The 20,088-nt window shown below is 39.2% G+C and overlaps 1 protein-coding gene across 1 annotated transcript; it reads left to right on the top strand.

Annotated features, from left to right (window-relative positions):
- Window positions 1–164: 164 nt before the first annotated feature.
- Window positions 165–19,959, top strand: CHP1 (calcineurin like EF-hand protein 1). Its single transcript, XM_079307997.1, has 7 exons — window positions 165–415; window positions 6,355–6,427; window positions 13,278–13,358; window positions 14,561–14,688; window positions 15,581–15,642; window positions 16,588–16,710; window positions 18,016–19,959. Exons 1-7 carry the CDS (start codon window positions 349–351, stop codon window positions 18,067–18,069), a joined length of 588 nt encoding a protein of 195 aa, XP_079164123.1. The 5' UTR covers window positions 165–348; the 3' UTR covers window positions 18,070–19,959.
- The last annotated feature ends 129 nt before the right edge of the window (window positions 19,960–20,088 follow it).

Below are 20,088 nucleotides of genomic sequence, written 5' to 3' on the forward strand. Positions count from 1 at the left end.
ACAGAGCTCGCCCCACGCGTGCGCGGGCCGTGGGCGGCCGGGCTGTGAGGGGCGGGAGGCGGGCGGGGCCGGGCTGGGCTGGGCTGTGAGGGACGGGCGGGGCCGGGCTGGGCCGGGCTGGGCTGGGCTGTGAGGGGCGGTCGGGGCCGGGCTGGGCCGGGCTGTGAGGGGCGGGAGGCGGGCGGGGCCGCGGCAGTCGCTGCGCGCTCGCCTTCCGCCTCGGAGCAGCGGGGCGGCCGCGCTCGGGCCTGTGCCGGGGGCGGCTGTGGCACCGCCGTCGCTGCTGTTCGGCTGCGTAACTCTTCCCGCGGCCCCTCCCTTCCCTTCCCCTCGGGCCCAGCGGCGGCGATGGGTTCCCGGGCGTCCACTCTGCTGCGGGACGAGGAGATCGAGGAGATCAAGAAGGAGACGGGCTGTGAGTGCGGGGGCCTGAGCGCGGCGGAGCGGAGCGGGGCGGGACGCGCCGCGGCGTCGGCGGCCGGAGCGGGGCCGCTCGCAGCCCCTCGGAGCGGGGCCGTGCCCTGCGCTGCCCTGCCCGGCGCGGCCTCGGGGCAGCGCCCGGTGCCGTCCACCCGCGGCCCCCGGGGCCGGACGTGTCTGGCAGGCCCGCGGAAACCTGGGAAGCGCCTCTCGCTTCCCCCGCTCCGCTGCCGGTAGCAGCAGCGAGATCCCAGCGGGATAGAAGGGAAGCAGTGCTCTTGGTGTGTGCGGTATTGTATTCGGTCGGAGGAAACTCCTTGAGTTTTGAAGAGTTGTCTGTCTCCATGTCTGGTGCTGAGTTTCTCAGGTTTTAACCCAAAGAAACTGTCGTTGGATAGTAATTTTTTCCTGAGTGTTATTTGTTTCATGGGCTAGTGCTAAAGTTGCAGTAAGGGTATCCAGGATGAATGCTGAGTGCATTTAAACCATGAAGGAAGTAACGCAACTTGTGAGAGATAAGTGTTATTAACTAAAAAGAAGTGAAAATTCCTGTACTAGTCAGCAACTGGAGAGCGTTATTTAAGCTGGACTCTAATATTTAGATACTTTACCCTACAGTATTTGATCGAGTTGTTTTCCATAAATATAAAATATCTTAGAGAAACTCAAACTCCAGTGTTGTTAATTTGCCTGATAGCGTGATTGCCTGAGAGTTCTAGCTAATACTAAATGATAATAAATGGAGGATGCCCTCCTGACTAGCCGGGGAGCAGAGGTCATAATATCACAGGTATCACTTTGCTGATTGTTTCCTTAGGAAACTTCTCAGGTCAACATGCTGTGCCCAGCTGACCCAGTTTTTCTTCTGAATATGCTTTCTGATCTGTTCTTGCTACTTGAAAATTCTTTCTTCAGTTTTCTTCCCAATATAAATGATATCATATATTCTTCTTAAGTGTTAGTTTATTTGTGTCAGGAGAATTAGTGGCTACAGAAAAGGAGTAGATTAAGTCAGCACTGGTGCTAGTGTAGTGGCAGGCTGGGTGAGTTAACATAGTTTCCATGGTCCTTTTTCCATCTGTCATGAAAACCTACAGGAAGACTGTGATAAACAAGCAGGAATGTCAAAGCCTGCTTAACCACCAATAATTTTCTGTGTATTTTTTTCTTTTTAATCAGAAAGATCATGGAGTAAAGGTAGCCTCTTCTGATTTATAAAGAAACTTCAAAACCCAAACCCCAAATCTGGAGTATTTTTACATTTTTCCCCATGCTGCTACTTGATTTATTGTCTGTGGTATTTTATTCCTAGAAGTTTACTTATGTGATAGTTAAATAAATACCATTAAGATGGCTGTATAGGCATCCTAAGCAATAAATCTACTTGAGTCTAGTTAGCCTCTAAATGCTTTTCTTGTATCATCAGAGGGTAATCAAAACTGTGACTGGTGGATTTCAGCTTTGTGACCCAAGGTCCGTTCATTTTCCTGTGTTTTTAAGTAATACCACTTTGTTAATCAACTGCTAATCTCTGACTCATGCTTGTTTGTAAGTCATCACAGTGTGTCTCATTGACTTTATCAATCATTTTCTCCTTCTCCTCAGTCTGTAACTGCAGTTTAGGAATATGATTTTTCTCTGCTTTTTATATTTCTCTAGATGGATGGAAAATTCCACCAAGCTGTTAGCACTGTTGCACACTTCATATAGGTGAAAATATTTATACAAGGTGGGGAAAAAAACTGAACACTGATTATCTGGATCAAAGTTCACAGGCAGGTGTTCAGGTGTTACTGAATAGACTGCTGTGGTCTGTTGGAATCTTGATACTGATGGTACTTTAGCTACTGAAGAGTTTGGGAAAGGGACTTTGTAGACATGAAAAAATCTAGCAGCATTACAAGTCCATCTTGAACTGGTGGTCTGATAAGTGCTCCCAAGGATTCTTTTTTGGCCTCTTGATTGTGAAATGTGTTTTCTACAGTTCATCTGGGGTAAATGTGCATCACTGAGTAGAATAGTTAAGCAATTTGATTGCGTTCAATTGTGGAATTATGTAACTTTTGCTAAATTTCATGTACCACAAATCTGAATAGCTAATGATACTGACATGAGTGAGAAACTGTATGTTAATGTTCTTTAGCAGAACAGATGAAGAACATGTCTTTTAGGGCACTTGAAGCATAGTTTTTCAAAAGCCATGCAATGATACAATTTCTTGAATGAAATTTGCTTGGATTAAAATTCTGGAGTTTTTTGTGGTAGTGAAAAGCACTTTGTAGCATAGGTTCAGAGACATCTGCATCAGTTTCTCAGCATCAGGTATGAAGCCTGAAGTTGACAGTCCTAAATCTCACATGATGTTGTCTGGAAATTGTTTGCTTTGCATAGAAGCATTTTGAAATGAAAAGCATGAAAACACCTTGAAGTCATCCTAATTGCTTTGATATTTCAGTCACAACTATTAAAAAGAAAAAAGATGAGAGGCCCAAGGTGTTGCTTATCTGCATTCTGTTGCAAACTTTTTGAGAGCCATTGGAATGTAGTAGTATTCAAAATATTTGGTTCACACCCTTTTTTTTCCATGCTTTGAGGCACTCTACCTAATGATTAATAGTACACTAATGCTTGTACCTAAATTTAGGAGAAAAAAAATGTTTGCATGGTAGCAGATTGAAAAATATATAAATATCCATCAGAAAAATCTACTAAGTATATAAATATATTTATATGAGTTTATGCCATTGTTGTAGACAAGATTGTCTAATTGGTAAAAATGTTACAATTATTTAATGTCAGTAAAAACCTCTTAATTTAGAGGTCTTGAACCTAAATTTTTAGAAGAACCTTAGTGGGGTAGCAGTATCGATAAAATGGTGTTTCAGCTAGTTTTAAGGCTTAACCTTGGATTTTCAAGAAGCAGTCATAAATTGCAGATCTTAATTCTCCTGTGGTATTCAGGAGAATCTTTGTTTGTTTGCAAATGCACTGAAAAATGTCCAGTGACACAGCTTTTGTGAGGGATGAGAGCCAAAAGGAAATTACGCCAGAGCACAGTGGTGAACCTGAATCATCCTCCTTTCTCACAGAGCTATGATATGCTTTTTGTCTAGGGTGACGTTAATGAAAATGTCACTTCTCCTGTCAACAGCTACCTACTATTTCTCACATGCTAACTGTTACAGAGGTGTTCCAAAAATGGAGATGCTGACATCAGTTGGGGAATGGGAGCTGAGTAGAATTCTCATCACCTTCTTTGTTTACAGGGAAGAGTGGGAGTATGGGGCTTCTAACAGGAGATCTAGCTTCAGCCTTCTTTTTTTTCATCAGCAGTTGTTGTTTTGGTCGCTGCAACATTAAATCAGAAATGCAGAAGGTTGAAGTCTTTAGAGTGCTGGTACTTGTTTTCTGTATGTGTGTTGCTTAACTTGAAAGTGAGCAAGCTGCCCACTCTGATTGTAGAGAAGTTGCCTTAGGTGAAACTGAGCAAATTGCCCAATCCTATGCAAAGAATGAAAGGTACTGAGGAGACAGGAAGGCTGAGGGGATTGTGTGTGCAAACCCAGTTGCTGGCAGGTCATGCTAAAAGGAGGAGCTGTGGAACCTAAACAAATAGCCTCGAGAAAGAACAAACCTGAAAAGAATTTGCCTCATTTGTCACAGATCAAAAAAGTACTGTGCAACCTCTTCCCAAATAAGTTTGAGCAAGTAAGAGAAGCATTGTGCATATCCTGGTGAAGACTTTTTAAACTACTAAATCTGAAGCTTACATTAAGTCCTGGTTTAACATTGTAGACAATCATGGCTTTACTGAGTAAACATTAATATTCAACTCAGTCTTACTTCATATATTTATTAACTTCATCAGAAGAGACTGAAAAGCCAAGATCTCCTGTTGGGCCTTGTTGTGCTTTAACCTCAGCTGACATCTAAGTGCCACACAGATGCTTACTTACTCCTCTCTAGGTGGGGGAGAAGCTGGGGGAGAGGGGAGGTAAAACCTAAGGGTTCAGATAAGAACAGTTTAATAATCAAAATAAAGTAAAATATAATAATAATTAAAAAATGTTATTGATAACAATGATAATACTAATTATAATGAAAAGGGGATAGAAAGAGAAATAAAACCCAAGAAAGACAAGCACACAGAGCAACTGCTGTTGACCAATCCCCAGCCTGTCCCCAAGCAGCAATTGGCCCTCCTTTCCAATTCCCTCAGTATAGACTGGACATGATGTTCTGTGGTACAGAAGATCCCTATGGCCAGTTTGGATCAGCTGTTCTGCCTGTGCTCCCTCTCATCTTTTTGTGCACCTCCTCACTGGGAGAGCCTGGGAAGCTGAGAAGCCCTTGGCTTAGGGTAAGCACTACTTAGCAACAGTCAAAACAACAGTGTGTTGTCAACATTATTCTCCTGTGAAATCCAAAAACCACAGCACTGTACCAGTTACTAAGAAGAAAATGAACTCTGTCCCAGCTGAAACCAGGACAAGCATTCTTTCAGTGTTAAAGGATTTGCTATTCCATGTAGGTTTATCCCACTCACATCGCAGACTAAAGATCCAGTTATCTAATATCTTGAGTTGTCTAGTACCTTGGTAATGTTGACACACTTATGCTGAACTTAATATTGCCTTTGTAATTTGTGTTTCAAACCGCAGATTTAAAGTCTTCAATAACTTTCTGCTTGCTTTGTGTCCCAACTCCTTCTCAATTTTCTTTAGAAAGAAGCTTTTTAATTTTTAATTCCTGTCCTAGAAGCCTGGAAATTAATTTTGTGAGCAATTCGCTTCCAGGTTGGGCGCAAAGGGTTACAGTGAATGGGGTAACACCAGTCACTGCAGGGTTCTGCAGGGCTCCATTTCAGAGCTGGTTCTCCTTAACACCTTTGTAAACAACTTGGGTGCAGGACTTGAAGACATAGGAAGTAAGTTTGCCAGTGCCAGTAAACTCCCTCGAAGGCAGAGAGATCTTAACAGAGGGCTAGGCACCAAAGTATTCCTGGTTTAATGCAGGAGCTGAAAAATACTATTAAATAATAAATCTATCTTTGACTCCAAGTTCTGGAACAAAGCCTTCCTCATCTCTGCCCTCTGGTCACCAGTGATAGGAGCCTGAGAGAAAAGCATGAAACTGACAGGATATTAGGACAAGGTTTTTTACCCAGAGAGTGAATGGGCGCTGGAACAGGCTCCCCAAGAAAGTGGTCATGGCACCAGCCTGACAGAGTTCATGAAATGTTTGGACAGTGTTCTCAGGCACATGGTGTGATTCTTGGGGATGGTGCTGTGCAGGGTAAGGAGCTGGGTCCCTTCCAAGTCAGGTTATTCTCTTACTCTGTGAACCTCAAAATGTTCAGATTTCAGCAGTCCTGTAAAGCAAGAAAAGTAAAGCAAAAATTAAAGCCTTTCTGACCACTTTCCAGATGCAGAGAAACTGAGTTCACTTTCCATCTTTAGGTGGAGAAAAGACAGTGGGAGTAGAAGTAAGCGAAAGAGAAGGAAAGGTACTATAGCAGGGGTCTTTAGTGTCATGAGTGATATAGAGGTCATCAGTGTATGCTTTGTCCAGATTATTTCTAGCTGTAAAGGAATTAAAGGAAGTAAAGTGGAACTGTAAATCAGATAGTTTTTAATTGACATTTACTGAATCAGATAACAAAAAATTTTTAGAGATCAAAAATAGAAATGGGTAGAAGACGGGAGTTAGACAGATATTTGAAGAATGAGCTAATTTGAAGATTCTTGAATATTAAACTGTGATTTATAGTTTAAAGTCCCTAAATCTCATTATCATGTGCTTCCAATGTAACTGGTTCTGTGTGAACTCTTTTTTGAACACAGCTTCTGTCAACAGCGCAGTTCAGTGTAATGAGGTCTGCTCCTATGAGGAATCATTGACATGCTAATTTGTCATCTTTCTTTTTTTCTTCAGTCTCCCACAGTCAAATCACCCGCCTGTACAGTCGCTTCACCAGCCTGGACAAAGGAGAAAATGGCACTCTTAGGTGGGTAATTCAGCTGTACTTGCTTTGACATTCTGTGTTGGTGGCTTGCTGTTGCAGAATGTCAGTGTGTTTTTCTCATTGGTAAATCAGTGAGCCTATTGCAGCTAGTTCTTTCATACCTACTGTCTACATGAGAGGTTCAATTGTTGAATGGAGGTGCTCTAAGTACTAACTGTCTTTCCTGTAGTGTTGAAGGTTTGTAGTAAATAAGAGAAAGTTCAGATTTGATATTCGAAGTCTTAAAAATGTTCAAAATTTTGAAGCAACACTTTTAGATCGTTATTTTTTACCTTTCTTTGTATGATGCTTCTATTGTTTGTTACAAGAATAGATCTGCTGTGTCATCTTTATCCTGGCTTTCATAAGAAAAAAGATCTATACTTACTTGTTTCTGATATCCAATGTCTTTAAACACTTGAACCTTGAATCCATTTACTGTACTTAACTCTGCACCTCTTGTTGAGCACCCATATCTATTAGTATGCTCAAAAACAAAAAAAGAGCTGGAACCAAGTCACTGTAGCTAAACAAACATTCTATTATTTAAAGGGCAGTACAGGACATTCCAAGTTCTTTAGTGTTTGTTTCCTTTTTACAATTTGAAAACTACAGAAGTAAACTGATTTCTTACACCTTAGTCAAATAAAGATGCAAAATATTTTTCATTTTCTTGGGCCGAGTCTGCTGGAAAGAGTATTCTCAACCAAAAGGTAAACTGTGGTGGGATGATGGCCTGTTAAAATATGTCTCTGCCTGCTGTCATTCTGTAGCCTTCCCTACTCTTGTGGATTTTGTTTCCCATTCACCATATAGCCACAGTGCACAGGAAATCTGGAAAAGAATGCAGGAGAGAGTAGGAAGGGGAAAAGCTCTTATGGAGCCAGATCTTATGTTACACTACAGCATCTTAATTTATTTCAGGGCAGCTCTATCCCAGTCAAATTCAGGGATTCAGGCATCACCTGAGGTTTTGTATGGGATCTTGTAAAATATGACTGTAGGATGCACTATAAACCCAGAAAAACTATAGGCCTACCTGTAAACCAGCCTAACTGTAATGCTGGAATCACCTCTTAAAAGATCAAAGTGGCAAGTTGTAAGATACATAGTCTTTGGCAGTACTTTGGGCTTACTGCAATTTCCTTTCCTGAAGGAAATGTGCAGTTCCTTCTGGTGCCACAAATTGCTGACTTCTCAGCATTTAAGTAATTGGATGTGGAATTGTGTGGTACACAGGACTACAGAGTGATTATTTTGGGTTAAAAATACTCTTCCTCTCCTTTTGCCTTGTGTAGTTTTTGAAGCTGATTGACTCCAGTGATTTGGACTGTAACTGTTCGGTAAATTTTTAGACTTGCATAGCTGAAGTCTAGATGCTATAGCTAAATGGATTGTGCATTTAAAAAATTGGCTTGGGATGGGATATGCAGGAACTTCCAAAAGCTCACTCTGACACTAAAACAAATGCATTATATAAATTGTAGCATTGGCAATTCTTATGTAGACATTTACTGAGGAACATAAACAGCCTTTTCAAACTTCATTGATGAATAAAGGGTGATGACTACTGGATTAATCTACCACAATTTTAACCTAGGACATGTTCTTCCTCAACTCTTCTGTGTTCTCCTCCAACACTAAATTCACTTATTGAATCCTGAATTAAATGTCAGAGTGATTGTACTCAGTGTATGTAAGAGGAGTAGTAATTGATTAAATATGCTATGAATGTCTGTTGCACAATGCTCAGTTTCACAGCATTATGCATCAGGTGGAGGTAGACTTCCATTGCTGATAATCATGTGGTACTTAGGAAAGGAAGTGGAGGTGGTTTGGAAAATCCCAGCAAGTGTGCGTATTACGATCCCTTAACTTGCAGTCTTGGCCCCTAAGCATAGCCCACTCTCAAACATGTCTGACTTAAGAGAGGCATTCAATTTTTTAACTTGTTCTGGTACCCACAAAATTCAGACATTATTAAGTTTAAGGAAAACTACTTCCTAGAAAATAAAGATGGAGGAGAGAGTAAGAAGTACAGCTTGGAAGGTCATAGATGTTGGTTTCTGAGATTCAGATGAAAGATAACTTGCTGCTTTAAGTAAGAAGAAGTTACCACTTGCTTTCTACCACCAGTTTAGAGGGTATGTCTTCTGTTTGTTTCCTGTGAGCAAGATTTATTGTTTCCATAAGGATGACTTACACCTTTGACTTGGAAATCAAACATGACAAAATCACTCATGTGACCATGATTAGGAAATGTTTGTTAGTTCTTTATGGCATGAAAAAAAATCTTTAAATGTGGTACACATTCTGAAGAAGAGCAAGAAAAGAGCAATTTGTACAGAAGATCTGGTAGATGATAATTAATCCTGGTAGCTCTGGAATTATAATCAAAATCTTTCATAGCCAGATGTTTATACTCAGTGTACCTATGTGCAATTTCAAGGCACCTTGTTTTTAAAGAGTTACATAAATATTAGAGGTGGTTATTGATAAAGATAAAACTTGGTCTTCAAAAAGTTTTTGGTTTTTTGCTTCTTTTTTCCTCTCACATACTTATTCTCTGAGAGACTGTGGCCATTTTTACCTGTAAAGGTAAAAATATCAGGCTTACCTTCGCTTTTCTTTAAAAGTGTAGAAAATTGTTGTGTTTTTCCTTAGCTTCTCTTTTTCTAAACAAAATGAGTAAGTTCCCTCAGACTTGCTGCATCTGAACAAAACTGTTGGAAAAGATAGGACAAAACTGTTCCTGAAAATGCTTTTGTCAACTTTGATTTCAATATTGTGACACACTGAGTTGCCAAAACAAAAGATTGATACCCTTGGTTGTCCATAGCTACATCTAAGTTAGGAAATCTGGAACATACTTGTTCTGTCTGCATCCTAACTATAGCTCAGGAGGAAAACAGTGTGCATGTTTCCTTACTTACATGCTGATTTCCAGTATGAGGAAATAGTATAGCATGAACAGGGTAAGTATGTGATTGCTTAGTGAGTCTTCCTATTGGGCTGGTACTGTAATGTACACCACACAAGAATACCTTTGTTCCAAAGTTTATCTGCTAGTAAGTAGCTCTAGACAGACAGGTAGAGAGCTATAAAAGGAAGCACATCTTCTCATGTAACTTTTGTATGGAACCTCCCACTTAACAGTAGTTTTTTGGGCACTGGGGAAAAGACAGGTCAAACCCTTGAGAAGTAGTTTTTACTGCACAGTAGTTGTTATAGCCTGGCAAGCATGGAAGAAGGAAGGAAGGAAGGGAAAATGTTCTGAAAGCTGGTTGGTAGCTGCAGAGAATAGACACAATGAGCTGTTTATGCATGTCTCATGTTTATGAAAGCTATTCACATGTGTCTGCTGGAGAACTTCGGCAAGCCTGTGATCCTGAGAGAAGGGTAACATGAGCCAGCCAGGCCATCTGTCAGTCTTTGTCAGCTGACTGAACCATCTGGGTCTGGAAAGGTGTCAGGCTTGTTCTTACTAGTTCAAATGGATATTGCAAGACTGCAAAACATAAAAGCTATAGCTCTCTGAATGTGGAATTCTTTACTTTTGCTCAAGAAAATACAAAGCATTTTTAGCTTTATCTAAAATAGAAAAGACAGGAAGGATATGGGTTTGGATTGGAAAAGACAGGGTACAATAGTAGTCTATACTTGCATCTTCAACCACACTTTTTGTATGCTGCCCTTTTTTCTTTCCTTCCTTATTGCTCATCTAATTATCACCTTTTTGCATACTTCTTGGCCTTATGTTTATAAACCAATTAGTGCTGTGATAGTTAAGCAACTTTTAACATTCACGTAGAGCATGTGTAAGGATGGAGTTAGATGAGATGGGTGACACAATCCTGAAGATGGGAAATATTGGTATTCTTTCCCCATAACTTCTCCATGCTTCCAACACCTCATTGTCAGCTGTGGTGCTTTTAGATTTTTTGAAGTTTTTGAACTGCCTTAAGTTGTGAATTCAACAGAAAGCTAATTGGAGAGGAGGAAAGTAGGGAGTTTTTTATGGGGGATGCATTAGAACACCAAAAGGTTAGATAAATGACAAAGCTGATGTTATCAAGGGAAGGGAGCAATGGAACCTCTTCAGCAGTAACCTCTTAAATCTTTTTGACAAACTTGCATGATACACCTTACTGCTTTTAATTATTTCCCTTCTTCAGGTAATTTCTTGTTACCTGTATCCTCTGGGCATCTTTCCTCTACCACTTCTGATGTGCATATATGTGGGGCTTTTTTCCTTTTCATTGATTTACTTTCCCTCAGCTGTAGATACCTCTCCTCATCCCTGGTGAGGGAATAATGTTTTGCTACTATCTAGAAGTAATAGAAGAATGAACAACCAGAAATGGAAAGGGAAAAAAAGGTCTTGTAGGCTTTGGGATAAGGCAGAACCATCTTTACAGTAGGGATCTGCTCTGTGCCTAGGAAGGAATACTCATACTTAGGAATACTTGTCTTCTTAGAATCTAGTAATTCTTTGCTGCATATTGCATCTTATTGTGAATACACTGGCATATGTATTAAATGGCTGGCCTGCATAATATTATCATACACTTAAAGATTGCTTTGCCTGTTGCATTTAAGCAAAGATTTCATAAGAGCCACGTTCATGGGAAGATACCTTAGAAGAGCCTTGTTGCCCATGAACACATAAGAAGTAGAGGGTATTAAATTTCTTGTAAGTGCCAGTTTCAGCCAGGTGAAGTTGGTCACTAATGACTGCAGGAAAGCTTAGCTTTATAAAGTGGAGAATAACTTACCTGTATTTATTTGCTTTTATGGCAGTTGCAGCTATTTCAGTTATAACACTCACTCAGTAATGTGCTCTTAATAAGCAAAAGTGCTCTACTGCAACCCTGATAATGACAGAACAAATAGATTTGAAACCAGGGAGTTATTTGTGGTTAATTGTTAATCTCCTGTTAGAAAACAGAATCACTGGAGGCTGAAATGCCAAGTGTCTACTGAGGCTGAATACTAAAAAGTCATGATATGCAAGAAAAATTTCTGAAGCATTAGGATTTTGCTCTACATGGAAGAGAGGGCAGCTGCTGCTTTTAGGTTAACTTCATTGACATTGAAGTTCTGCTGTTAAAATATTGTTATTAGGACATAGGCTTTCCACATCACTGCATCTCCTGCTTAAATCACTAATGCATACTTTGCCCTTCAGCAATAGCTTAAAATGCAGCAGTCCTGAAGGGTCTGGTAACAAGCTGATCATGCTAAACAGATGTTAACTTTGCCTATTAAAAATAACACTGACCTGGTCAGAGCAGAAGTTTGCTGGGATACCTTAGAAATAAGGTCTGGTCGCTCTGTTAGAAGGTCAGACAGTTTAACTGTTGTAACGGGTGCACTGTGATTAGGAATCTTAACAGTGCTGTGGTGGTGACTGGGTGCAAAAAGTGCTTTAAAACTAGAACATCTTGCTTTTCTACCTTTCCTGAGCTAGACTGGTGATAAAGTCAGCCAGTTTATTTTTTAGCCTGTCTTTGATATCACAGCTTTATAAAAGGCTTATGTGTTTAAATGATCTCAAAATTTGTTTGTGTTTATTTTAGTAAGTCATTTTTTCATGATGAGTTAGACCTTGTTGCCTGTTTAGTTAGTGAGCATAGTTTTCAGAAGTAGCAAACCTACAATAAGCTAGTTTGAGACTTTGACCCCAAATTCAAAGCCAGCAGGACTGCATTTGACTTGAAAAGAACTGCCAGTATTTCTGGAGATTGGGCAGGAAATGTCAAGTTATGCATCCAGTCAGAATAGGGTGGGAATTTTTTACAGCTTAGCCCCCTTGCTGTTTGCAATTAAAAATCTAGATGATTATGAAGTACATCTTGTACTACCTGATAAGTTGCTGTGTTGTAAGGAAAAACAAATCAACCAAACCTGCTCACTAAGACACATTTGGTGTCTGCCATCGTCACACCAAGATTGCCCACCTTCCTGTCACTGACAGACAGTCTGTTAGGTTGAAAGAAAAGAACAAATACTACTGCAATTCTAATAGGAAAATGAAGCCTGTGTTCATGTCATACTGTTCTAAAATGTGTATGCAGTACAACTCATGATGTCTTTCAGATCAGAAGAATAACAGTGTAAGAATAACTGTGTTTATATTGTGCTGTGTACATACAATCATGACTAGAAAAGAGAATGGCTGGCAAGAGCAGTGAGTATTTGCCTCTACTGGTGAAATTATAGCTGGTGTACAGGTGCCTGTAAAAGTGTAAATTTGCCAGTTTAAAATAGGAAGCTGCAATAATCTGAAATTTGGCATTTATTATAAATATGGATTTGTTGCATAAACAAACTAAAAAATCTATTAGAACATGCTAATCACCTATAGTATGCATGGAGAAGTATGGTATTCTTTCAGAATCTGAAATGAGGCAGTTTGGAAAAAGTCATGATAACTTATATGATTAAGTACCAAAGTAATTATTAAAAAACTCCAATCAATATTTTCATATTGGAGCCATAATTTCTTTCAAAGGAACTTCAGAAACTTTCCTTTACTTACATTGCAAACTGTAGTTGGCATCATTACAGTAAGGTTTCTAGCACAAATCATGTTAGTGTCTGAGAAGTGTTGTTAACATGATAAATGAGCACTGCTAGTTTGTAATGCAATATAGGTTTGGCATTGTCTTCTGCTTTATTTTGTGCCATTAGTCATAAAGAAAACATAATTTAAAAAGTTGTGTTTTCAAAGTCACCTAGTTTCTTGCTGCTGAAATGGAATTCCATGGATATTTTACTGTGAGTTCTTTTTAAGCAGCTTCTTCTCTGACTTCCCCTTTAAGCTGACTTGTTGTGTTCTTGCTTTACTTAGCCGTGAAGACTTCCAGCGGATTCCAGAACTTGCCATCAATCCACTGGGAGACAGGATTATCAACGCCTTCTTTCCAGAAGGGTGAGTTTCAACAAACTCAATTTGTGAGCAGGCACAAAATATGAGTTTGTCAGGAGTTTTCATGGGAGTGAAATGCTGATAAGTAAAGCACAGCATTTAAATTTATTAATAACCAACCACTTCAAACTTGCCCTGCAGTGTGTGTGCACTAGTGATAGTTTCCTCAGCATATTTTAATTCTCTAATAAGAAATGCTTTGACTTTACAAGACTTTTTAGTGCTTTATTTATTGACAGACTCAGGCTTCTGTCAGTTTTCCACTCCTCTTCCTAAACTACTGAACACTTTTGAAGAAATTACAGGCTGTGTATGGACTTTGGTTCTTAAAGCCAACTTGTATCAACAAGTATTCTGTGTAAAGTAGCATTACAATTAACTAATTTGGTCTTACTGTATCTGATACACTAAGTGTACCATTGTTATTAGATTGGCTCTTTTGGTTGGTTGATTTTAGGTTTTTATTACATTTAATATATGGATTATGACACTTCTAACACAATTCCAAAGAGATGATCAAATTTTCAGTATTGTCTCTCTTCATTATAATCTCTGGATTGTTCTTTGGAATCTGCTTCTCTTCTTGAACACAGTTGTCATTACTGATTGATGGAGATTGAATTGTCTAATCAAGTCGTCATATCAGCTAAAACCAGGCAGGGCTTACATGTCCAGTTTCCACAGAAATTAGAGAAGAGAGTTCTTTGTCAGAGAGCAGTGAGCAGCCCCACAGGCAGGAGCCAAGGGTGTCAGCAAAGCTGGAAAGGGTGATGTACTTGCCAAATAAGGGGTACAATCCTAAACACAAAAAACAGAGCATGTCCAGTGACTGTTGTCAGGTCAACCAACAGTCCAGTGTTGACAGTGCTGAAACTAGTATCAAGTCAATCAGGGAATCAGAGTCCAGATCAGCAAGATATATTGCTACATTTGGCCATAGCAGCAGCATGGGTCAGGGCTTCACCTTGAATAGACTTTGCAGGGAAGGGAAGCCCACAGTAAGACTTCTCACAGCTTCTTTTTTTTACACATCATACTTCATAACAGCATGATCCCAGCTTGCAACAGCATAGGCAGCCAAACCTGGGGAGGTGGGCATGGAAGAGTTCACATGGTCTTGATGCTTCTAATATTAATAGTCTTTACTGAAATGAAGAGCCTGTATAAGGTATTCCAAAAACTGAGCTGCTGAAATGCTTACACAGAGAGGACCAGGTGAATTTCCGTGGATTCATGAGGACACTAGCCCACTTCCGACCCATAGAAGATAATGAAAAGAGCAAAGACCAGAATGGACCAGAACCACTGAACAGCAGAAGTAACAAGCTCCACTGTAAGAAATGTGAACCTTCCCATAGAATTAATTATTTTTCTGTCTTCTTTTTGGTTGGGTTGGGGTTTTTTTTTTTTCCTCCTTAGGAATGGAGGAAAGGGGCTTGGGATCTTCTGCACAGTTATTTCCTGTGGAATGATCTCTTCTAAAGCCTGATTTAAAAAAAAAAAAAAATTCCATTTACTTGGAAGCTTATCTGTTCAGAATGTCAACAGTTGAGCCATTGTTATATCAGAATTTGGTGGAATTGTAATATATATACTTTGCAAAATGTCTTATAACAAAGTGTTTCAAAATGGTTTGTATTCAAAATTATTTCAGATTTAGAAGCCACATCCGATACATGAACAAGCTTTTCTGCTTATTTCTCCAGTTCTTTCATATAATAGTATTTTTCCCCACCTTCAGCTGAGCATTTTCTTAAGTATTTGGATGTCTTCCTGCAGTGTATGAGCAGAATGCTCCTTCTTGCTAATTAAAGTTGGCAACAGTCCTCAGAGTACTTAAAATTTTTGTCCTATCTTATCCAGATTTATAGTCAAAGAGAATGAATGGTAATGTGAAAATGGATGGCTCTGAAATTAAAGGATTGTATGTATCTTAGTGATAATTATTCTTTCATGACTTGGGGTTTTGAGGAAACATCCTGCAAGCAGAGTGCTTGTGAATATAATTTTTTTCCACTATTAGCAAAAATGCTGTTCCTGTGTATGGTAATAACACTATATAGAACTGAGCATGAGTTTTATGTGAATTAAAATTCTAAGCTAATTCTCTTAAAGTAATTTGCAAGTACTTAGTTTTGTTGTTTTTGTTTCAGATCAGTCTGTTGTTATGAAGAAAGACAATGGCACTTGAATTCAACTGCTCTTTCTTTCTTTCTTCCCTATAGTTGCTTTTCGATTATACGATCTAGATAAAGATGACAAGATTTCCAGAGATGAGCTTCTCCAGGTAAATAGCACAGGGCTGCTTTGAATCACTCAGTCATGATGTTCTCTGTGGCTTCATACTCACTTAGAAGAGGGGTGTTGCAACACTTTTCTCAGAAGAACTGCTGGAGTAATGTGGTGGCTTTGCTTACGTCTGCCTTAAAGCTTTATATGGTATGGGACTTTATTCTTATTTGGTAGGCTAGGCAGATCCTGTTGGAAGTGACACCTAAGTATTCAACAAATACATTAAGCTCCTTAAGAACTACCTCCTAAAACTTTCAAAGATGCCCCTAAAAGGATCTCAAAAGGACAATCACTGAGGTAGATTAGGTTGTTTGCCTGATCCTCTGTGCGTCCTCTCTATAGAATAAAACTTACTGAAATGGCATCAAAGGTAATCAAAGTTCATCAGTGCTGCATTTGTATGGAACTAGGCTTGTGCTAGGAGTAATTACATGCTGCTAATCCTGGGAAGTACACATGGCAATTTGTGGTTCCTGATGTAAGAAAAAGGTTTGCTTTTGACTGGAACTGCCCTCTTCTATCTGCTCAGAAAATGCTTTACTGAATGTGGAGGGTCACGGCAGTTGTCACTGAACCATGTACTTTCAAGATTCCTGTAGGCAAATATCTCAAACAGCAGATACTCAATCAAATGCTGGTATGTTTTCTGAGGAAAAAAGTAGAAGCATTGGACAAAATTACTCATTCCTACTTCCAAAAGTTTTCTCTTGCTTCTGCCTCTTCCTGCTACCTAGTGAAAAAGCAGGATTCTTTGTCAATGGTGGCTGCAAAAGATACCTGTATTTTCTGAAAGACTTAATGTACAAAGGACAACAGATATATGGCTAGAAATTACTTCAGTGAAAATCCTGTGTGGTGTTATTTTCACAGTACACACAAAAATAAAGCACTAAGGACACTTCTGTTCCTATGTCAGTGATGGTTATTTTGTATGCTACAGGTATTACGGATGATGGTTGGTGTAAATATTTCTGATGAACAGCTGGGCAGCATTGCTGACAGGACAATCCAGGAGGCTGATCAAGATGGAGATAGTGCCATCTCCTTTGCAGAATTTGTAAAGGTTTGTAAACATTTTTTTAATAACTAAATGAAACAGTTCAGTAGTGAGCAAGTCATTCAGACAAATGCAAATGGGAACAGAGAGGAAGTCAATGAAATAGTTGTGTCTGACTTTGGGCAAAGCCTTCTGCTAACTTTTTCATCCCTTTATTAGTCATGTTTTGGTTTGTTGTTGTTGTTTTTTTTTTTTTTAATACTGTCAGGGTACTAATAATTAGTCCTCATCTTTCTTTATACTCTTATATAAAGCTACAGCCCTGAATATACTGAAGAATTTTCACTTTTTGTTTTGCAGCTGGTTCTTTCTACACAAGTAGCCTCACCAGCAGTGTTAGATTCATTATTCTGCTGTAGTAGCATTGGTCAGCTTTCACTTGTAGATTTCATCTGTCAGCAACACAACTAATACTAGTATTCAAGTTCCTAGCTCTGGTACTTAGAATTACATGTTTTGATAGTCTGAAATAGGTAATAGTAGGGAGCGAGTGGATAGTAAGTGGAGAAAGCAGAACAATTTCAGCTACCTAATGGGATGCTATTGACAAGAGGAACTAGACTTATCGTGGAGATGACAAAAAAATGACAGAAACAAGTTGCAACATGGGAAACTCTGGTTTGCTTTATGGAAAACTTTTTGTTAAGAGGATGGTCATAGCTTCTGGAAGATGTAGAAATCCCTTCCTTGGAAATATTTAAAGCTTAACCAGGACAAGGCCCTGAGCAACCTGATTTAGCAGGTCCTGCTTTAAATAGGAATGGAGGGATTGGACTAAAAGATTTCCAGAGGTATCTTCAATCATAAATTACTCTTGTTTTGGAACACTGAAGTCTGAAACAGCCTGCAGCACAGTAATGTCTTCATGCCTCAGTGTTAATAGCAATTTAGTGAATCAACTGGCCACCCCAGTTTTATAATAATATACATTAGTAGTACTCTAGTCTTGATTTTTGCTCTTCAATGATTGCTCATGTCCCTTTCTCTACTGTGTTCTCCCTTGTTTTTCCTGGCTGGGAATTACCACACAATCTAGTTTTGGAAATCCAGGCCCTTCTGTGCTGTTGGTAGTCTAAAACCACATCAGTTACATTTTGATTGACAGCCTTCTTGTGGCTTTGATGGCTGAAGTTCCTTCCCTTGGACAGGCCTTAGTCCACAATGAGAAACAGCAGTCTCTATCTGATGAAGGACTGGCATACTGAATTGAAGACATCCCATGTTCCTGCCCATTTCCTCAATACTAGAATGAAAAACCTTGTAGGAAATATGCACTGCAACTTAAGTAGTTGTTTCTCAATTTTCTTCCAGGTTTTGGAGAAGGTGGATGTAGAGCAGAAAATGAGCATTCGGTTCCTTCACTGATGGATGGAGAACCTATTCCTTTCTACTCCAACTATGTAATGAATAGAACTTCATTTTCTCCTTAGCACCATACCCCAGAGCATTGCTACTGGTGCATATACATCTCCAACCCCTCCCTGATTTGTTCTACCAATCTGAACATTCCCTGTGCAACAGGAACAAAGGGAAATGGCTGCCATGCAACTTGGAAAAGGAGCTTTTTAAATGTTGTCCATCCTGGGTTTTTTGCCCTTTATCTTGTCTCCTCCTGCACTACTGTTTCAGTAAAAATGTCTCTCCTTATACACTACTGTTTAATCTACAAACTGATTCTTCTGAGCTCTGAATCTGAGAATGGAAAAATGGGAACATGCCACAAAAGTGCCCTCTGAAACATTTTGGAGACAAGCATCTACTCAAATACTAGCTGCATTGATAATTATTCACTTTTGCCATATTACAGCTGCCTTTTTAAAAAAAAAAATATTTTTGCCCCTTTTCTATTTGGCTCTTTATGTGCAGATTTGTTTCTTCAGTGCTTCTAAATCTGCCTTTTACTTGAGAACTTCTCAATTTCAATGGCTTCCTTGTACAACTAGCACAAATGCATGATGATAGCTTAGAGTACTTTAAAGTACTGTGAATAGATTTTGTTCTTTGTGGAATGAATTCACAGGGACAATAGTAGAATCTATGGTGGGGACAGGCTGTGGTGTTCTCAAAAGGAATAGAAAATTTGCACTATGTCACTTGAACTGTTCCAGTAGCAGAGGCAGAAGCTTGTTTTATTCATTTGCATAGCTCACAGGATTGTCAGGCAGTAGACCATGAAGTGTCCTCTACAGATTGTTTTTGTCTAGGATCCCTCCCCTCGTCAGGGTGGTTTTGCTTCTGAAAGTGTAAATTTGTTTACCAGTGTACAAAATGCAAGAAAACCAGTCATGCCAAAATCTGTATTTGTAGTTCTGTAACTGCTCCCTGGTAATAGTGTCATGAAACATGAAATCATGAAACTGATTTCATAGGGATTCTTTCCCAATTATAGTAGCCTGCATAATGAGTAATTATTAATGTTTTCCAGTATGAAAGTTCTGGTCTGTTATATTTGTTTTGAGGATGGTAGCTGTACTTAAGAAAGCTCTGGCATAAGAATACAAATTGGGAAAGATCATATTATCCCAGATATTTCAGAATGTATTTCTATACAAATCTCTTTGCAAGTGTAACATGATTAATACTATTAATGTAATGCTGATAAATTCAAGAGATTAGAATCCTTGAAGGTTCAATAGTAACAACTTTTTGTGGCTAGATTGACAAATGATCTTGTGTAGTTCAGCTGAAGCATTCTACAATCTGGGAGATCCTTCCAGTAAAACCAAAAAACCCTGGGAGCTTCATTGTTGAAGAATCGGTGTTATAGCTGCTTCTCTGTAATGACACATGTGTTAACGTTTCTATAAATACTTAACCAGGCTCAAAATTACTGTCAAATGTGCATTTCCTTTTTTCTCTGTTCCTTTAATCGCCACTTCTGTTGAAGGATAACTTGCAAGTCTCTGAAGGATTTTTTTATTTGTTTTAAATAAAGGAATTCAAAAGTAAAATGTTGCACTTGACAGTTTTGCAGAGTGCAGCACAGTTCCAGAAAGAATTGTAAATCAAAAACCTTTACTCTGTATGAGAAAGAAACATTAGACTTCTATAACCACCTCATGTAAAATAGGAATGTAACAGTGCCAATGAAAAGTAAAAAGTGCTTGTAGGCTTTGTGATTTGCTTAGAAGTAGGTGTTGCTGTCTTCTGAACACTATAGTTGTAACCTACAGTTGTGCCTTATTGTCCCAGTGAGACTGGATATTGTATTTATCAATCCATAAATAAACCTTCCACTGTATAAACAAAACCAAACCATCCCCCAGCTCTTCCTGTATGGCAACCAACTATCCATCAATTACTGGAAAAGCTAAATACCAGTAATAATGGTGCTAGCAGGCCTTACAGATCAGTTTCTTATAACAGATTGTATTCAGAGTATTG

Source organism: Erithacus rubecula, assembly GCF_903797595.1.
Source record: "Erithacus rubecula genome assembly, chromosome: 6".
Taxonomy (NCBI): Eukaryota; Metazoa; Chordata; class Aves; order Passeriformes; family Muscicapidae; genus Erithacus; species Erithacus rubecula.

Bases quoted from the DNA above. Each gene is read 5' to 3' on its own strand.
- CHP1 (XM_079307997.1), top strand. From the start codon at position 349: ATGGGTTCCCGGGCGTCCACTCTGCTGCGGGACGAGGAGATCGAGGAG. The intron at 416-6,354 runs GTGAGTGCGGGG...TTTTTTCTTCAG, and splicing joins GATCAAGAAGGAGACGGGCT to TCTCCCACAGTCAAATCACC. The intron at 13,359-14,560 runs GTGAGTTTCAAC...ATGCTTACACAG, and splicing joins AACGCCTTCTTTCCAGAAGG to AGAGGACCAGGTGAATTTCC.